Source organism: Juglans microcarpa x Juglans regia, chromosome 2S (assembly GCF_004785595.1).
Source record: "Juglans microcarpa x Juglans regia isolate MS1-56 chromosome 2S, Jm3101_v1.0, whole genome shotgun sequence".
NCBI lineage: Eukaryota > Viridiplantae > Streptophyta > Magnoliopsida > Fagales > Juglandaceae > Juglans > Juglans microcarpa x Juglans regia.
Window position 1 is genome coordinate 19,049,964 of NC_054597.1, and position 20,011 is coordinate 19,069,974.

At 37.7% G+C, this 20,011-nt stretch overlaps 1 protein-coding gene across 1 annotated transcript; it reads right to left on the reverse strand.

The window, feature by feature from the left end:
- Positions 1–14,362: 14,362 nt before the first annotated feature.
- Positions 14,363–14,686, reverse strand: LOC121253452. Its single transcript, XM_041153465.1, has one exon. It carries the CDS (start codon positions 14,684–14,686, stop codon positions 14,363–14,365), a length of 324 nt encoding a protein of 107 aa, XP_041009399.1.
- Positions 14,687–20,011: the final 5,325 nt, after the last annotated feature.

Consider the following 20,011-nt stretch of genomic DNA (forward strand, 5'->3'; position numbering starts at 1 on the left):
GGTCATCGGACCGCGCTAGGCACTAACGCCGATGGAGCCAGACTTTATGTTACGTATGTCCACAACAAGTGTGGCACAAACAATTTATAGGGCCACAACAATTGTGGAGTATGAAGTCTGGGGCCACAACAATGTGAGACACAACGATTGTGACACGTAGAATATGTGGGGCCATAGCAACTGTGGAGTACGTATTAACGCACTCACAGCTGGTATAGACACCTGTGTTGTGATGCTGTAATCGACAGGGACACACAGTTTAAGGGGACCTGTGTAGCATCCGTATGGTCACTTTTATTAATTAAGTTTATTTAAGAAGATTCCAAGTTCATGTATTTTACATTCAAGTCATGTTTCATGTTATGTTATCTTCTGCACTCACAGCTGGTATAGACACTTGTGTTGTGCTGCTATAATTGGTAGGGACACACGGCTTAAGGGGATTTGTATAGCACCCGTATGGTCACTTTTATTAATTAAATCTATTGAATAAGATTTCAAGTTCATATATTTCACGTTCAAGTCATGTTTCACGTTATGTTATGTTCAAGTTTACGTTCATGTTATGTATGCTCATGTTCATGCTATGTTTCAAGTTCATATCATGTTTCAAGTTCACGTTCATGTCAGGTTATGTTCACGTTCATGTTATGTCATATTCACGTTCACGTTATGTTTCAAGTTCACGTTTATGTTATGTTATACTCAAGTTCAAGTTATGTTCAAGTTCATGTTCAAATTATATATGTTCACGTTCATGCTATTTCAAGTCCATTTTATGTTTCAAGTTCACGTTTATGCTATGTTGCTAGTCCATGCTATATTTTAAGTTCACGTACATGCCATGTCACGTCAAGCTAATTTTAGTTTCAGTTCAAGTTATGTCATTTATGCCATACTATATGTCAAGTTATGCTATGCTTACTTATGATTTTGATTATGCATTTATGCTTTTACTATCATGCATGCATCATTAACTTGTGTAGAAGTTTCTTGTTAGCTTGCTAAGATTTGTAATCAAATCTCATCGTGGTAGTCCCAACTACCAGTCCACCCGAATTGTAGGCAATGTGTTAGGATCAGAGCAAGGAGCAGGCACTGGCAAACTGTAGGAGGTTGACTAGATGTCGTAGACTCAACACAGAGCTTGCAGCCTCCATATTACTCAACGAACTAGCCCAATAGTGTATTTTTGCATTGTAATTATGGAGCCAAGTCTCCGTTGGTTGAAATTACAGCCTTTTGAGACCCGTGCTGTAATCGTGGATGTTTTAAGTATGCATGGATTATGTTTTAACTATTTGGGATATTATAATTTGGTGCATAGTATTGCTAAAAAAAATTATCCGCTGTGAATATTTCATAATGCTAAATGTATGTTAGGAATATTGCATCTTATATGTTATGAATGGGGGCAGGTAACCTTGTGTTACATGTCCCAACGCTTCAGATGTCCATTTGATTCCAAGCAGAATCTGGTGGCGTCACAGGGTGGTATCAGAGCAATACGTCTCTGGGTTTAAATCCACATGTCCTTAGGAAATGCACCAAATATTAGGCTGAAAATTTTAGTCTTCATTAGGCTTGAATTTTTTGAAGTATGAGAGATAGTACGTGGTTGTAATACGTGTACTCGGGTGTTTCTAATAGTGACACATGACTCACGGTAGGATACCTCGAAACCCTGAGGGAGCCACAAACTAGGAGAATCAGAATTCCCCGATGGATGTAGGATTAGTTGAAGCTGTACGTCTGCTGACTAGCATGCTTAGACAACAACAACAACATTAACAAGTGCATGTACCCCGACCCGAAGTTAGGGGTTGTACATATGAGAAGTTCTTGATCCACCATAACCTGAACTTTTCTGGTAATGAAGAGTCACTGAAAGCCAAGAAATGGATTATGGATCTCGAAAGGACATACGAGATCTGTGGATGTACTAAGGACCAGAAGGTTTTATATGCTAGATACCTATTCCAATGAGAAGCTGGAATATGGTGGGATACGCGAAGGCAGCTTCTAGTTAGAGAACTAAGAAGTTTGGCTACACTATCTTGGGAGAGATTTAAGGAAGAGTTCGACAATAGGATATTCCCAGATTCTGTCAAACAGCTGAAGGCGTAGAAGTTTGTGACTTTAACTCAAGGCAGTTTGACCATAGAGCAGTATGCCACTAAGTTTATGGCGTTAGGAAGGTTTGCACCACACTTGATGTCTACTCAAAGGATGTAGGCACAAAAGTTTCAAGCTGGACTTTAGCCAAGGATCCGTAGCCAAGTAGTTTACCTAAGAATAGAGAATTACCAAGAGTTGGTAAACGTGGCTGTGATAGCAGAAACAGAGTAGAAGGGTTTGACTGCCTTCATCATTTCGGAAAGAAAGAGGACTTCATCATATGCTGTTGAAGAAAGTTCAGAAAGGAAGAAGATATTTACTGGATTAGATAAAGGAAAAGGCATTGAGACTGGGAGCTCAATGTCGATCACATTTCCACCTTGTGGAGAGTACGGTAAACACTATGGAGGCAAGTGCAGAATCGTGTTGGAAACTTGTTTTAGGTGTGGCCAACTGGGTCATATGATCAAAGATTGCCCCAGTGTTGCTTTGTGGAATGAAAGAAAGGGGGTTTCTCTTAACAGCGGCTACAAACCAAAGCTGAGGCAGCACGTGCCCATGAGAGTGTATGTTGTCACTCAGGGAGACGCATATATTGACGCCCCAGGAACTGAAGAAGCTGGCACCGTCACTTGTATTTTTTTCTAAGACCTAGGTATTGTTATGCTTATGTAAAGTTGATTTGATTGCAATTGATTGTATTGTTGCAATATTGTTATTTGGGGAATGTCAAGTCATTGAAGTTTGTACCTTGTACGCTATTGATTCAAGTGAGTGCCTGTCTTTAGTGATTGTGGTATTACACAAGATTTTAGTTCGGAAGCCTTGTTGTTATCCAGGTGGTAAGAGTAACAATTCTTATTTAGTGTATTATTGTTTATATTAGTGTAGATATAGAATACCCTTTAGCAGTTGGATGAAGGATATTGAAGGTTGATAAATTAGTATTCCGCATAATTGGAGTTGTATTGATGTTGAGAATCCAAAGGAATTTGTGTTCGGAAGAGTAAAGTATTTAGGAGAGGCTTTGGTCGTAGTAGGATTCACTGATGATGGTAGTTTTATCCAGCTGCCATTAAGTGTTTTTGGCAAAACATTGTGTCTGTGAAAAACATAGATTGCCATTATATTGGAGACTTTTATATGCGTAGTAAATCTTGGTCTTGAGGATTTAAGTGAACAGTAGGAACATATTCTTTTGATTAGAGTAAAAAAAAAAAGACATCTTATGATAGATGGAAGAGCTAGGCCAATCATAAGAGAGTAAGTCTTGAGTTGAGGTTATTAGCTAATCGTTTATCGAAGTACCACCTAGGAGGAGGAACAATTCGTTGTAATTATGAAGGAGTAAGCTAGTCCTAGGCAGATAGAATTCCTTGAGGAAATAGAGAAAGTGAATTCAGTTATGTATGGATTAAATTCTTTCAAATTGAACTGCGTGAATACTTGAAGTTTTAGATTTAAAGAGTATGCTGGTACGACTTGACCTATTTTGAGGAAGGATTCCAGTACAATTGATATGATTTGAGAGAGAGAGAGTTAAGAATGGTAGATATATATACGTTATGGATAATTCTTTGAGTAGTAAGGAGAATAGTGATTTCGTTTAAGCAAGGATTCAGTATCCTAGAAGGTCAGCCTAGAAGTTATTAAGTTTAGGCAATAACATTTGGGAGTATTATACCCTTATGTTGTAGTGGTAGTTATTTTGTGTAACCATATGATGGTTATAGGTAAGAATAGTGTAGACTACGAGAGGAAAGCGTTACCTCAAGAAGAACGTTACCTGCCCCATGAGCATGATGAGGCATTCGGTGATGGACAATAGGTTGGTATGCAACTTCTTCTTTTGAGCGTGTTTTATGTTTTTACTTGCGTTAATTTCGAGGATGAAATCTTCTTTTTAGGAGGGGAGGATATAACAGCTCGCTAGAAATTCACTAGTGGAATTTCTATTGACTTTAGGAATTTCTTGAAAACCCCATAAGTTTTTACAAATCGACAAATCGCATAGATTTTAGTCTGTCAACATAGTCAGTGTTATCACTCATTATGGTGCTAGAAATATGAGTTTAATTATTTGAGATAGTTAGAAGTGTCAGAATGTGTTTTGGTCTACGCCATTAGACTCAGTTGATTATTTAGAATTTTATGGCGCAATAGCCCATTTTTATAATTACGGACGAAATGTCTGCTCGAAATTGTGAAATTATTTTGAGGGGCACTTCAGAGTTGAATTTCGGTAAACGATTTTCACTATAGGTTACTATGAATATTTAAGATTTTTCAATACTAAATTTATTATGCATTTCTTTGGAGTGAATAGTAACCTCGATAAGAGCACCTAGTGCAGTGTTTTCAAAATCACAGTAAGGAATATCCAAATTAGGTTAGAGAAGTTTTATTTGGAAACTTGACAAGATTTTAGCCACACATAGTGAATAGTATTAGACACTTGGCACCATGAGGAACCATTAGATAGATTTATGAAGAAAATCAAAGTGTGAGATCATGCCACCTAAGGAAAACTTTGTTTCATCTGACCAACCAAATTGTGCCAGACCAAAGAGGGTTTCTGTCCTAGTGAAACCCTAAATGGTTGGAATCCAATTGAAACCCCAAAAGCTTGGTTGTTTCCCAAACCCTAAAGTTGGTCTCCAAACCCTTTTTAATCCGATTTCTAGTATTGTGTTTAATCACTTGATTAAATCACTTTCACATGCTATTAATTAATCAAACCCTTGTTATGATATCATTATCCAACCTTTTAAACCTTTGAAATTTGATTGGGTCAAGAAAAATTAGATTTGGGCTTGATAGCATCTTAAACCCTAACCAAACCCCCTTTAAACCCCAAATTGAAGCCCACTTGGTTGGGGCCCACCAAGGCCCATGAATTTGGCCACCTTGGCCAAGCTTCTTGAACATGTTTCCTCCCCCACATGGCATACCATCCACTGCAATTGGCTCCATCCAATAGTGCATTAATGTGAAGGAGAAATTCATTGCATCAACCTCCATCTCTCACAGCTGCTGCAGGCAATCCTTGCCCACACTTTTCTCTACTTTACGTTACATAGCCAACTCCAATCAAGGGTCATTCAAGCCCATAACGTCCTCCTCCAGGGGTCTAAAGTTGTGCAAGGCACATTTCACTCCATTTTATCACTTCTTCACCCCGTTCTTAGAGAGAAAATCTAAAGAGCTCTTTTGGGTATATTTCTAGGTCTTTTTGCGTGGCAATTTTAGACCCTTTGTAGGTATTTGAGCATGATGAATGCTTCGTAAAAGTTATTTTTATTTGAGTTTAGTTTCCTTGAATATCTTATCAGTCTCATTCCATACTCATTTGGTTGGTCAAAAGTGTTTTTACCTATAGAAAGGTCATTCTGGGCGTGAAACTGAAGAGTATGTTATGTTTTGGAATTTTTTACCAAGCTAATGGATATATCTTGATCCGAAAATTTTATGGAGTGTTATTAGCATGTGTTTATGAATGTTCAATGAGGTTTTGTTGCGTGAATAAAGCTTTTGATGATAGATTTCCTTAGACTTAGAAACTTGAAAATTGGAAGTGAAAAAACAGTTTTTGTTTTGTGAAAGTTTGAATATTTCGTGGTTTAATCTTATTCCAAAGGCTTTGATATTTTTATATGATAATCCTAAGCCTCTTATATACATGTTAGGATGTTATTTTGAAGATATTCATCATTATTTTTAATGATATGATTTTCTATGCAAGATGATTTTGATTAGACCTAAGATTTGATATTTTTGAGTTAGATCCATATTTTATTGAATTTTAGCCATTTGATTTTAATTTTCATCGTTGGATCTTCTTTATGACACATTTTTAAATCATGAGATGTTTTAGTTTGAAGATCACATGTCTTTAAGCCATGGATCAAGAGATTGATCAAAGTTAGTTGAGAGAAAAGTTTCTGTTTTGGACTAAGAGTGAGTTTGGATGTTGAAGTGAGTTGAGTTGAGATGATAAAATATTATTAGAATATTATTTTTTAATATTATCATTATTTTGGAATTTGAAAAATTTGTTTATTATATTTTGTATTGGAATTTGAAAAAGTTGTAATGATGAGTTGAGATGAGTTAAGAGTAGTTGAAGATCCAAACAAAGCCTAAGTGTAAAAGTAAAAACTCCAAGTGTTGTTTTGTGATTTTTGGTGACATTTGTTTGATGATTTAAGCATGGTTGATCTTAGGATGATGTTATGAGTATGTTATAATTAAGATTTTATTCTTTTGGAATTCTTGGAGATTTTTTATTAAGGTCAAAACTAGTGATTTAAGAGTATACTTTTTGTTAAAAAGTTTGGGTCTTCTTACAAAAAGTTTGGTGTTGATGATTAGCTTTTTCTTAATGGATATTTTAAGTGTGTTTTTAAACTTAGGATAGGAAGATCTTTGTTACAAAATTTTGGTTTAATCATGGGTGATTACGCTAAAAGAATAATGCGGTAGTTGTAGCACAGTTTTGTGGTGTCGATTCCACAGAGAGACAGATTAAAAGAATAGTGGAAGGAACAAAGAAACTAAAGAAAAAAAATTAAATGATTAATGGAGAACAAAGATAAATTTTAAATGCAAATTAAAGTGAAACAAAGTGACTAACGTAAAAAGTATTCGAATTTGACAAACAGTAAAGCGTCGGGAGTCCCTTACACAAATCTGGTTTTTAATTATTCCTAATTCATTGAATAACTCAATTGACAACTCAATTTCCAAAATTCTCAATTGGAAGGTCTAGATTTATAAACCAAGATTAAACCAAATGTAACCCTTTGAAAAATCATTCATTACTTTTAAAATACGTAAATTATTATCACTATTGAGAAAATCCAACGACGACAATATACTCAGTAAGCGATATTGCAGCAAAGATTTAAATCAATATAGATAAATAATTGATCCAAACTTAAACAAAGATTTAATACATTCAATAGAAAAAGCATGACTGAATCCATAAACAGAATAAATTCTATGATTCTTCGGAGAAGAAAACATCAACAATGAAATGAGAATAATAAAACAAAAGAGTTTTAGTAATTGAAAATCAAATACATAAATTAAAAATAAATGAAAATACCATCTACTGTGCAAATTCATCCCTAACCCTACTTGAGAATTTAGTTACACATAAATGTAATGGATAACAAAAATCTCCCGATCTCCTGTGAGCGTCTCATGTATTTCACATTCAAGTCATGTTTCACGTTATGTTATGTTCAAGTTTATGTTCATGTTATGTATGCTTACGTTCATGCTATATGTTTCAAGTTCATATCATGTTTCAAGTTCACGTTCATGTCAGGTTATGTTCACGTTCATGTTATGTCATGTTCACGTTCACGTTATGTTTCAAGTTCACGTTAATATTATGTTATGCTCAAGTTCATGTTATGTTCAAGTTCATGTTCATGTTATATTTCAAGTCCATATTATGTTTCAAGTTCACGTTTATGCTATGTTGCTCGTCTATATTATATTTTAAGTTCACGTACATGTCATGTCATGTCAAGCTAAGTTTCAGTTTCAATTCAACTTATATCATTTATGTCGTGCTATATGTCAAGTTATGCTATACTTTCTTATGACTTTGATTATTCACTCATGCTTTTACTATCATGCATGCATCATTAACCTGTGTGGAAGTTTCCTATTAACTTGCTGAGATTTGTAATCAAATCTCACTGTGGCAATACTAACTACCATTCCCTCCAAATGGTAGACGATGTGTCAGGATTAGAGCAAAGAGCAAACACTAGCAGACTGGAGGAGGTTGACTAGACGCCGTAGACACAACACGGAGCTTGCAACCTCCATAGATATATATTTGGATAGTATTTCGGCATTGTTAGTTGAGTTACGCGAGTTACTCAATGAACTAGCCCAATAGTGTATTTTTGCAATGTAATTATGGAGCCAGGTCTCCGTTGTTTTGAAATTATAGTCTTTTTAGACCTGTGCTATAATCGTAGATGTTTTAAGTACGCATGGATTATGTTTTAACTATTTGGGATATTATAATTTGGTGCATAGTATTGCTCGAAAAAAATTATCCGCTGTGAATATTACATAATCCTAGATGTATGTTAGGAATATTGCATCTTATATGTCATGAACGGGGGCAGGTACCTTGTGTTGTATGTCCCGAAGTTTCGGATGTCCTTCTGATCCTAAGCAGAATCTGGTGGCGTCATAACTTGTGCTTTTTTGAGTGCCCCTTTAGCCTATTGGAAAGGCTCAAATTGAGCCTTATAAATAGCAACCATGGTTGTTTGCTTGAGTCTGGTCAAGGCTTCCAGAGGGTCATCATATGCAGTAGGCCCAAACCTAACTAGCAAAGCCTTAACAAAAGAATGTCACCCGTTGAATGCATCTTCGTACCAGATAAGGGTCTCACCTTCCATATGATAGGACGCCATCAACAAACTTTGATTGGACGGTGTTTGATGAAAATAAAAATGCTGGGATACCTTAAAGACCCATCTCGTTGGGTTATTCCCATCAAAGTGGGGAAAATCCAAACTAATCTGACAGACACTTGCAATTGACAATAAAATAAAACGCATCGCTTGGTGTTTTTAATCCCAAAACAATGTGTATTACAGCAGATCTAAATGACAGACACTAAAGACTCAATTAAACACTGTGTATTGCAACTCCTAAACGACAACCAAGCTTCAGCTAACATGCCTCAGTTATTCTTCAAAATGCAGTGCTTTGTGGTCCCTTCCAACGTTGTCGTTCCTAGTTCCATGCTTCTCCACTTAGTTCACTTCGTAGATCTTCACCTTCAATTCAACACTTACTTGTTTTTCTTCTCTACTCCTCCCTTAGGATTTGCAATGCCAAGAGGTTCCTAACGAATCCCCTCCATTCAAAGCATCTTGCCCACAAGGTGTGTGTAAAGGGCTTGAAGCTTCCCAACTACTTTCTTCTACTGAAAGACCAACCCATTTCACAAGGACCTCAATGATGGCCCAATTCCCTAGTTGATTATAACTCGAAGGCTGTGGTTGAATGTAATTGTCACCAGAATTTTCAGCTGGAGCAGCATCACTAATTGTCATTGTAGCTAAGGCATAAACACACCCAAAAAAAAGTCAACAAGCCTTGAACCTAACCTACAAAAAAAAGTAGTAAGGTCACTGTATCCTCTCTTCTTACTTGTAACATCCCCTTTCTTAGGGTTAGGAATGTCACATACATACGTAACTAAAGCCAGGTAAGAGACTTGCATAATTTAAAAAAAAAACTTGCATAATTTAAAAAAAAAAAAACATTCTTCATTGCAAAAGAAAATTTAAGTTAAACCATTTTCAGAAAACATAGTCGTATCCAAGTTTCCAAACCAACTAAATTAAAAGAAATCATGAATATAGTCTAAGGTTCATTAGTCTGCTTCTTCTAAACTTGGCCCGCCTGCTTATAGTCCTCACTCTCATCACTTGGTGTTAAAAAAAATGAGATAAAACTAAAATGAGTCGAATAATAAGAAAAAACTCACCACAACATAAACATAATAATTGAAATGCTTTAATAAAATTTTCATATTGAATGAAATTCTTGTCATATCATGCTGAATAAAATTCATGTCATATCATGTTGGTGCCCATGCTCATACTATGCATGACTATCTTGACTTGTCTGAATTAATTGACTAATCTGACTAGCCCACACACTTAACCCTTTGTGCAAGGTTGTGCACCGGCCCCACATCCCGCTACAGCAATGGGAGCTGCAGAGTATGGGGGACCGCGCTTGAGTCTGTGGCTTGCACATCCATCCTGAACACTGAACTCAAAGGCCATCTAATTAACTAATCTGATCTTATCTTATCTTACACTTGAAATTAAGATAACTCACGTGTCTTATGCAATGTGATATGCATGACATTCATACTAATATAAATAATTATAAAATGCTAAACCTGAACGTGATGCAGAAAATTAACATGATCATATGTTATGATGACTGATATGTTTACATAGATCGTAACATGCTTGGTACATAAAAGAATGGCTATCAAAGAACTGGCTTTAACAATAATAGTCTAACTATAAGCTAATCCTAATTTGTGATCAAATTACTTACCTCTTAGCGTTGTTTTCACAACCTCACTTTATAGTTCGTTACCTATACGAAGCACTAGTTATCACTAATTTTCTAGAAAAAATATGTCAACGTATTCCACTAAATTAACCACTCTCTAGAGAAAATAGTTTAAAACATTCGGTAATGTCCTACTAATTTCATTTAATATCTAAACACTAACATCATATCAAATCTTTCAATTATACTTAGTAGCACAATTTTACTTACTGCAAATTTATTAAACAAGCCAAGAAATTTAGATTAAAAAATAGATTTAATAGTATTCAAAATAATTAAGAACTAAAATCTGAATTCTCATATAATATTGCTGTAATCTGGTTTATTGAAAATATAATACTAAATGACACATTTTAACTCCTACGTATTTCTAAAAAAATAAGATTTTTGACTATTTATTTAAATAGAAATTCTTTAAATAGACTAATTCACCTCAAAACAGTTTGTATTTTTAACAATTGAAACAAATAACCCAACTAGCACAGCCCATAAAAATTGCAGTTAAACCCAATGATAAAATTATCATTAGTAAAGCCCACACTCTCAAAGCCCATTTAGAAACTCCAAGAAATTAACACGTAACTTAACCAGTAATGACTAAGGGCTAAATTGTAAATACACTAAACTAAAAGGCTTCTAGAGATTTCTACCGAAAGCTGTCTTGGAATGTTTAAAGGGCAGTCTTATAGACCAATAAGCCTTTGTAATGTCTTATACAAGGTTGTGTCTAAAACCATGGCAAATAGACTTAAGCACATACCGCCACAGATTATTGCCCCCAATCAGAGTGCCTTTGTCCCTGGAAGGCTCATATCTAATAACACCTTGATTGCTTATGAGGTCCTTCACTCTATGAACTCTAGAATGAAAGGGAAGAAAGGTTTTATGGCTCTAAAACTGGACATGAGCAAGGCCTATGACAGGGTAGAGTGGAGATTCATTGAAGCCATCATGGTTAAAATGGATTTTCCTACATTGGATCCACATCATTCAAGCTTGTCTCACTTCCATCTCTTACTCTATACTTCTTAATGGAGATCCTCAAAAAAAGTTTGCACCTTCGAGAGGCCTAAGACAAGGTGATCCCATGTCACCCTACTTATTTATACTATCTGTAGAAGCCCTCTCTTCCCTCCTCAAACATGCTGAGACATGTGGCAGTATCTCCTATGGCAATTGGTAGAGGTCCTGTTAAAGTAAACCATCTCTTCTTTGCTGATGATAGCCTTCTGTTTTGCCAAGCCAAGCATGAGGAAATTAATTGTGTTCTTAACATCCTTGAGTTATATGAGAAAGGATCAGGTCAGGTTCTTAACAAGGATAAGTCTGCCATTTACTTCAGCAAGAATACTGCCTTGATGACCCAACAGCTGATCATGCACCTTGCAGGTGTCCAATCCACCTCTTGCTTTGAGAAATACCTGGGCTTACCTTCATTGGTGGGTAGAAAGAAGATAGCATCCTTCCACTCTTTAGTTGATAGAACCTGGTCTCGGGTCACTAATTGGAGGACCAAATTTCTCTCTGCAGTAGGAAAGGAGATACTGCTCAAAGCTGTGCTCCAAGCTATCCCCACCTATGCAATGGGGATGTTCCTTCTACCAGCCTCTATTTCAAGGAAATTAAACCAGATACTAAGGAAGTTTTGGTGGGGTTTCAATGAAGATTTTTCAAAAATTCAGTGGGTCAACTGGGAGAAGCTTAGTGGCAGGAAGGATATGGGAGGGCTTGGATTTCGAGACCTGAGATGCTTCAATCTTGCTCTACTATCCAAATAGGGATGGAGGATCCTCCAAAATCCTACATCTCTAGTAGCACAAATTTTAAAGCAGAAGTATTTCAACAATGGAAATTTGCTTGATGCTAAGCTGGGAGGTGGGCCTTCTTTTGCATGGAGAGGAATACATGCTGGATTAAGTTTGTTAAAAAAAGGCCTCATTTGGAGGGTTGGAAATGGACAGAAGATTAACATCTGGCAAGATAGATGGGTACCATCTCTACCTACACAAAAGATCTTGACCCCTCGAGAAGCTGATTGTTGGTGCGAAAAAGTCAGTGACATCATTGATCCTCAACAGAAGAGATGGCAGGAACCTATCCTATCTGAACTTTTCACTAACCAGGAAATAGAGGGCATAAGGGCAATTCCCATCAGCTTAGGAGATAGAGAAGACAAACTCACCTGGCAGTTTTCTCCTAATGGCAGCTACACAGTTAAAAGTGGATACTATCTTGGCAAAGAATTGGAAAGAGAGCAAGGAGGAGAACCTTCCGGCAGAGCTGAGAACTGCCAAGTGTGGAGGTCCATTTGGAAGCTCAAGGTTCCTCCTGCCACCAAAATGTTTATCTGGAGGGCATGCAGTGAAGCTTTGCCCACTATGGCTAACCTGAAAAGAATAAAGGTGGTAAAGGATAGCATTTGTTTGATATGCAAAAGGGAATCCGAAACCTCTGGCCATGCTTTATGGGGATGCAGCAGTGCCCAAGATGTTTGGTGTCAAGGCCCAAAGAAAGTGCAAAAATTTTCTTTTCACAGTGACTTGGTTTTTAATATCTGGGCAGAATTGATTAGCAAGCTTGAACCATGGGATTTAAATGAGGTGGATGCTACAATGAGAGTGATATGGGCGAGAAGAAATGATGTCTTACATGGGAAAGTTTTTAAACACCCTCAAGAAGTCATTGGCCAGGCCAGGGCAGAATTGTCTCTGCATGAAGAGGCTTTCCAGAAGGAGGTTGATGCTAACTATGAGAACATGGCAAGAGTTCACAAATGGACAAAGCCTGCAGTAGGTGGTTTTAAAGTGAATTGGGATGTAGCTGTGCAATCAAGGCTAGGAAGGATTGGCATTGGTGTCCTAATCAGAGATCATCAAGGGCTGGTGATAGGTGCATTTCGTGCTAACAGACCTTTGAGAGGCAGTGCCTTTGATGCTGAAGCATATGGGCTTGTTTTGGCATGTGTTTTTTGTATGGAAATTGGAATAAGGCAATTCTATTTCGAGGGAGATTCAAAACAGGTCGTGGACCAAGTGATCCAAGGTTGTCCTAACTGGAGCTTAGGTGGTTGCCTCATATCAGATGCCAAAGCTGTTCTAATCCCAGCTGCTGATTGGTCTATCTCTCATGTATATCGGGAGGCTAACATGGCAGCTCACAAGCTTGCCCAAGCGGCCCTTGAATGCACTGAAGATCTTTATGACATTGAAATATGCCCCCCTTGTATCCTTCAGGTGCTTACTGAGGAAATGAGGCATTGATCCTGTCTTTTCCTTTGTAATACTGGTTCATCTTGTATGTGGTTGGTTTGATTAATGAGATCAGTTTATTATCAAAAAAAAAAAAGGGCAGTTTTATAAATTCAATCAAAAACAAACATGCAAAACTTTAATGAAAAACAAATTTGGAAATCTGTTAACATACGAAGAAAGCATAAATGAAAAGTTTCATTGAAAAAGAAATGTATCACGCGACAGGGAGAAACCAACTCACCGTGAGAGGAAATCGATGCGACAAATCCAATGAAGATCAACGACGGTGAAGCTAAAAATGGGCTCTGATTATAGTGGAGTTCAGAAAGAGAAAATGACTTAGTCTCGATAATACTAACTGAGAATCAAAAGAACATAGAGAGAGAAAACAAAAGAAAGGGCAAGTCAATGAGGCTTACCACTAGAGGAACAATACGCCGAGCACAGACAAATTTGGAGGCCGAACATATTGTGATGAATGACGATGGATGAGATCAAGAGAAATTTTGCTTGATGCAAAAGGACGGAAATAGAGAATAAAGGAGGTATGGTATTTGCTGCTTTGCTGAAAGAATATAGAATATAAATCGAAGGAATTAATTCTAACATTGTAACGTCTGAAAATCAAAGAGATCGATGAGGAATAATTGAAACGGAAACGACGGCTAAACATCTGAAGGATTTTAATAAATTAAGAATTAAAATTATTAATAATAATAATACTAATAATATAAAAAAATAAAATAATTTAAAATCTTTAACTTAAAAAAAGAAATCGTGGTTGTTACAAATCTCCCTCCCTAAAAGAAATATCGTCTTCGAGATGAACGTACCTCGTTTAAAAGAAGTCTCCCTCCCTAGGGATACCTTTCCATCATATCTTCTTCGCGTTCCCATGTAGCTTCTCTCTCCGTGTGATGACTCCAAAGTACTTTCACCATTTTGATAGTTTTGTTGCGTAGGACTTGATCCTTCTGTGCCAATATTCCCACTGGAAATTCTTCATAAGTAAGATCATCTCTAATCTGAAGAGGCTCGTGCTCCAACTCATGACTGGGGTCCGGGGCATACTTCCGAAGCATAGAGATGTGGAACACTTTATGAATAGCCGATAATTGAGGTGGAAGTGCCAATTTGTATGCCGCAACTCCTATTCTTTCTAAAATTTCAAAAGGGCCCATATCTCTCGGACTCAATTTTTCCTTTTTACCAAATCTCATTATCCCTTTCATTGGTGCAACTTTTAGTAGTACTTTGCTGCCTTCCTCAAATTCTAGTTCCCGTCTTCGCTAATTTGCATATTTCTTCTGCCTCTCTTGTGCAACGGCAAGTTTCTTTCAAATGATTGAAATTTTCTCGCACATGTCTTGAATGATTTCTTGCCCCATTATTCTACGCTCTCCAACTTCATCCCAATAGAGAGGTGATCTACACTTACGTCCGTAAAAAACTTCGTATGGCGCTACCTGAATACTCTCCAAGTAACTGTTATTATAAGCAAACTCAATGAGGGGTAAATATCATATTCATCTGCGCTTAAACTCCATAACACATGCCTTGAGCTTATCCTCCAAAATTTGAATTGTCCTCTCCGATTGACCATCTGTCTGAGGATGAAAAACGGTGCTATAAGTTAGTTGAGTTCCTAACTGCTTCTGTACATTTCTCCAGAATGCTGAGGTGAAACGTGTATCTATGTCAGAGACAATCTTGGATGATACCCCATGTAGTCTGACAATCTCTTTCACATACAACTCTGCCAATCTATCAGTGGAGTATGTCTTCACAATGGGAATAAAGTGAGCTAATTTTGACAGTCGATCAACAATCACCCAAGCTGCATCTTGACCTCTTGGTACCCTAGGAATCCCTGATACAAAATCCATCCCTATCTCATCCCACATCCAAACTGGTATAGGAAGTGGCTGAAGTGTACCTGAGGGCCTTTGATGTTCTACTTTAACTTGTTAACACCTCAAATATTGTGCTACATAATTTATCACTTCTCGTTTCATACCATTCCACCAAAAGTGTTATTTCAAATCCTGATACATCTTAGTACTATTTGGGTGAACCGTGTACAGTGAACGATGGGCTTCTCTCAAAATCAAATCCTTACACTTCGTTTGGAAGTTAAACCTATCTCATCTCATCATTACAACTTTTTCAAATCTCAATATAAAATATAATAAACAATTCAACCTTTTCAAATCTCAAAATAATAATAATATTAAAAAATAATATTCTAACAATATTTTATTATCTCAACTCAAATTAACTCAACTCAGTTCAAGATCCAAACGTTGTGGCGCCTACGACCCCCATGTAAGGAGCAAGGGAATCGAGACGCCGGGATGATGACAACAGGGTCACACATCCCAACGTTAGTTCCAAGTGTGTGTACATGCAACAGTGTACAAAAACAATGCAGCAAATAATTAATACAACTAAGTACCAGAATTGTTAATACATTTTAAACAATCAGTAAAAAGGTTTAAAATTATAAAGTCATCCAAAATAAATATTTTACAAGTCTCAAACCAAAACGAGTGATCCCAGATCACTCCTCGGGCGGAGCCGAATCCTCAGGCTCACCCTCAGCCTCATCTGCATCGAAATCTGCATTACCACAAAATGGTACCGTAGGTAAGTATAAACCAAACAACTACGAGATAAAAATACATTAATGCGACCAACATGCATGCATATGATGAAATATGCATTATTCTCAAAAATACTATTTTCCCTGAAAATAGATATTTTCCAACACACGCCAAAATCCCATTTTGGCCCAAAAAGAATAATCCGTCATTTTCCCAGAAAATGACCCAAATCAATAAAACCTCATTTTCCCAGAAAATGAATCACATAAAATCCTTTTAATCAACACACGCTATTTTCCCAGAAAACAGCCCATTATTCCATTAACCAATGCACCATGATCTCCCCTAGGGATCATCCGCACGTACTGGCTTCGTAGCGATGCTGAGTTCCGTGCCCAGCGCTTTCGTGGCCAAGCACCCACTACGCAACGAGCGATGCCCAGTTCCACGCCCAGCGCGTACGTGGCCAAGCATCCTCTAGCCCCCACCAGCAGAGGGGCCACGGAGTCGGCACGAGACCATATCATCCGATCCTGTTGTTGCCCAGCGACAACCCAGGAGACGTCACTCAGTATATTCCACTCCCGAGTGACCAGAGGAGCTCCACCGAGATAATACCCCATCTCGGTTTGGGGTCGTGATACACACGCACCCAAAAATCCTTTAACACATGAAAACCCAGTTTTCATGAAACGCATGAACATGAATGCATGTACACGAAAACCCAGTTTCCTTTACAAACATGATCATGCGTGCAATATGCCATGTACATGAACAACACCATACCAACAACCAACATTTCACAATACCAACCAAACACATAACTCCGTCCACAATCCATCCGACCCCCGAACTCCTCGGACTCAGTCCGGCATGTCCAACCAGTTCACAATAATATGAGTTAGTGCAAAAATATATTTAAATCACGATAGTTCTTCGAAAAAATACTTACAGTGCTATATAATAATTTCCGAATGATCATGGAGCTACAAAAGGTGGCGACACAGCAACGTAACAGTGTAAAATACACTGTGGCCGTAGGTCTCAAATACCCACTTTTGAATGGGGATAAACTAAGACCTGAAATTGATAGGGTAGGGCTTAGAGAGGTCGGTGAAGCCAATGGTGATGGTGGTTTGCCGTGGGTGGTGGCGCAAATGGTGGTTTTAAGGCCAAAAAGTCCGAAATGAAGATGGAGTTGAATGTACTTCACCGGTGGCGGATTGGAGCTGGGGTTTGGTCCATTGGGTTGCTCGGAGGTCGAGGATGAAGTGGTGAAGAGATGGTGGCCGGAGATGGCGCGACGGCGGCATTGGAACAAAGAGAGCGCCGCTGCTTGGTGTTGGGCGTGAGGGCTATCGGCGGCGAGATAAAAGCTGGGATTTACGGGGAATGGTCGCCGGCCGGTGGGGGAGTGAACAGGATGGGCGGTGTCGTGCACGGCGGCACGACGGCGGCTGGGCTGGGAGAAGAGAGAAACGGGCGGGGAGAGAGAGGAGCAAGGCCGCGTGGGAAGAGAGAGGGAGATGAGAGAAAAGAAAGAGAAAAAGAAAAAGAAAAGAAAAAGAAAAGAAAAGAAAAGGGAAAAAGAAAAATTGAGGGAAAGAAATGACGTCCAATCCCCACATCTTGGATCACAAAAAATGATCCAACGAAAATGATTTTAAAACAGCATCTCAATTAAAATAATTTAAACGTAATGATAAAATGAAAATAAAATATTTAAATCCAACAATCAATTAATTTAAAATAAAGAGAGATTCAAATGCATAACAGTAATTAATATTAAGGAAACATATCAAATTTAATTTTTCACAAACTAAAAATCATAAAAATAAACCCACTAAAAATCTGATAAACTTAAAATAAGAGGATAAATTTTTGAACAAATAAAAATAATCCTTCAGTAAAAATACACTAAAATACGGGGTGTTACAAATGCAGCCTAATCTCTCTGTCATTAGGTACACATAATCTTCCTCTAAACCTCAGGGTGTCGTCATCTGATACTAAATAGTCAGGTCTCTTGCCTTCTGATACCTCCACCTTTAACTTCATTAATTCTGTATCACCAACTTGAGCGACCTTAATCTGGTTTATCAATGTTGAACCTAATGTCAAACTACCTAATTTAGCTTGGGTATCCTTGATCATCTCAATACCTGCTCGCTCCATATCCAACAATATGTTCTTTTGAGGCGTATAGATTGTAGCCAATGTACCAAAAGACGATTTTCAACTTAGCGCATCTGCTACAACATTTGCCTTACCCGGATGGTAATTAATATTGCAATCATAGTCTTTCAGGAGTTCCAACCATCTGCGTTGTCTCATATTCAACTCTTTCTGTGTGAAGAAATATTTCAGGCTTTTATGATTAGTATAAATCTTACACTTTTCACCATAAAGATAATGTCTCCATATCTTCAAAGCAAAAACCACTACTGCAAGTTCCAAATCATGGGTCGGGTAACTCTGCTCATAATGTTTCAGTTGTCGAGATGCATATGTAATGACTTTCCCGTGTTGCATTAAAACACAACCCAATCCCTTAAGTGAAGCGTCACTATATATGACAAATCCTCCATCTCCTAAGGGAACTGTAAGTATTGGTGCAGTCACTAGTCTTTTCTTTAATTCTTGAAAGCTCTTCTCACACTCACCTGTCCATAAAAAACTTCTCATTCTTCCTTGTCAACTTTGTCATCGGCGTTGCAATACTTGAAAACCCTTCTACAAATCTTCTGTAGTAACCGGCATGACCTAAGAAACTTCGTACCTCATTTACATTACTAGGCTAGGCTTAGCCCATTTCACCACTGCTTCAATCTTTGCTGGATCCACTGAAATTCCTTTTTCCTGACACCACATGTCCTAGGAATGCGATCTCTTGTAACCAAAATTCACACTTCTTGAATTTTGCATACAGTTTATTTTCTCTCAATACGGTAAGGGCCATCCTTAAGTGATCCTCGTGTTCCTTATGACTCCGAGTGTAAATAAGGATATCTTCAATAAAAACAACCGCAAATTGATCCAAATGGTCCTTAAATACTCTGTTCATAAGGTCCATGAAAGCGGCGGGGGCATCAGTTAAACCGAAAGACATAACGAGAAATTCATAATGGCCATGTCGTGTCCAAAAAGCTGTCTTCTTGACATCTGTCTCCTTAACACTCAATCTGATGATATCTAGATCTCAAGTCTATCTTGGAAAAGACCTGTGCTCCTTGTAGTTGATCAAATAGATCATCAATACGAGGTAAGGGTATTTGTTCTTAATAGTCACCTTATTCAGTTCTCTATAGTCAATACATAATTGCATAGACCCGTGCTTCTTTTTCACAAAAAGTACTAGAGCACCCCATGGGGAAACACTGGGGCATATGAAACCCTTCTCCAATAGTTCTTGTAACTGATCATTGAGTTCCTTTAATTCAATTGGAGCCATTCGATAAGGTGCTTTAGATATTGGGGCGGTCCCTGGAACGAGGTCTATTGAGAACTCAACTTCTCAAATTCAGACAACAATGCATAATGATTCGAAATAGAACAATTGCATAACTAGAAAACAAAATCAATGTACCTATATGAATAGCATAATGACTTAGAACTATAAGGATCATATAGAACATGCATCATATTTTGTATACGTCTAAGCTTAGGACAAGGAAAAGTACCTGTGACTGCATCATTTGACGCCGCAGCATCATCAGGGGTGAGGGAATATACACGTGCTGTAGTTGTCATCTTCTGTCCTCCACTCTTTCCTAGTTCTCCAAATTTCTTCATAGTGCAGTCACGAGCTAAATGGTTTGGCTTTCCGCACTTGAAACACAAGTTCTAGCCATATAAGCATTTTCCCATATGCTTCTTCCCACATGTTGAACATGTAGGATAAGT

Bases quoted from the DNA above. Each gene is read 5' to 3' on its own strand.
- LOC121253452 (XM_041153465.1), bottom strand. From the start codon at position 14,686: ATGGGCCCTTTTGAAATTTTAGAAAGAATAGGAGTTGCGGCATACAAA.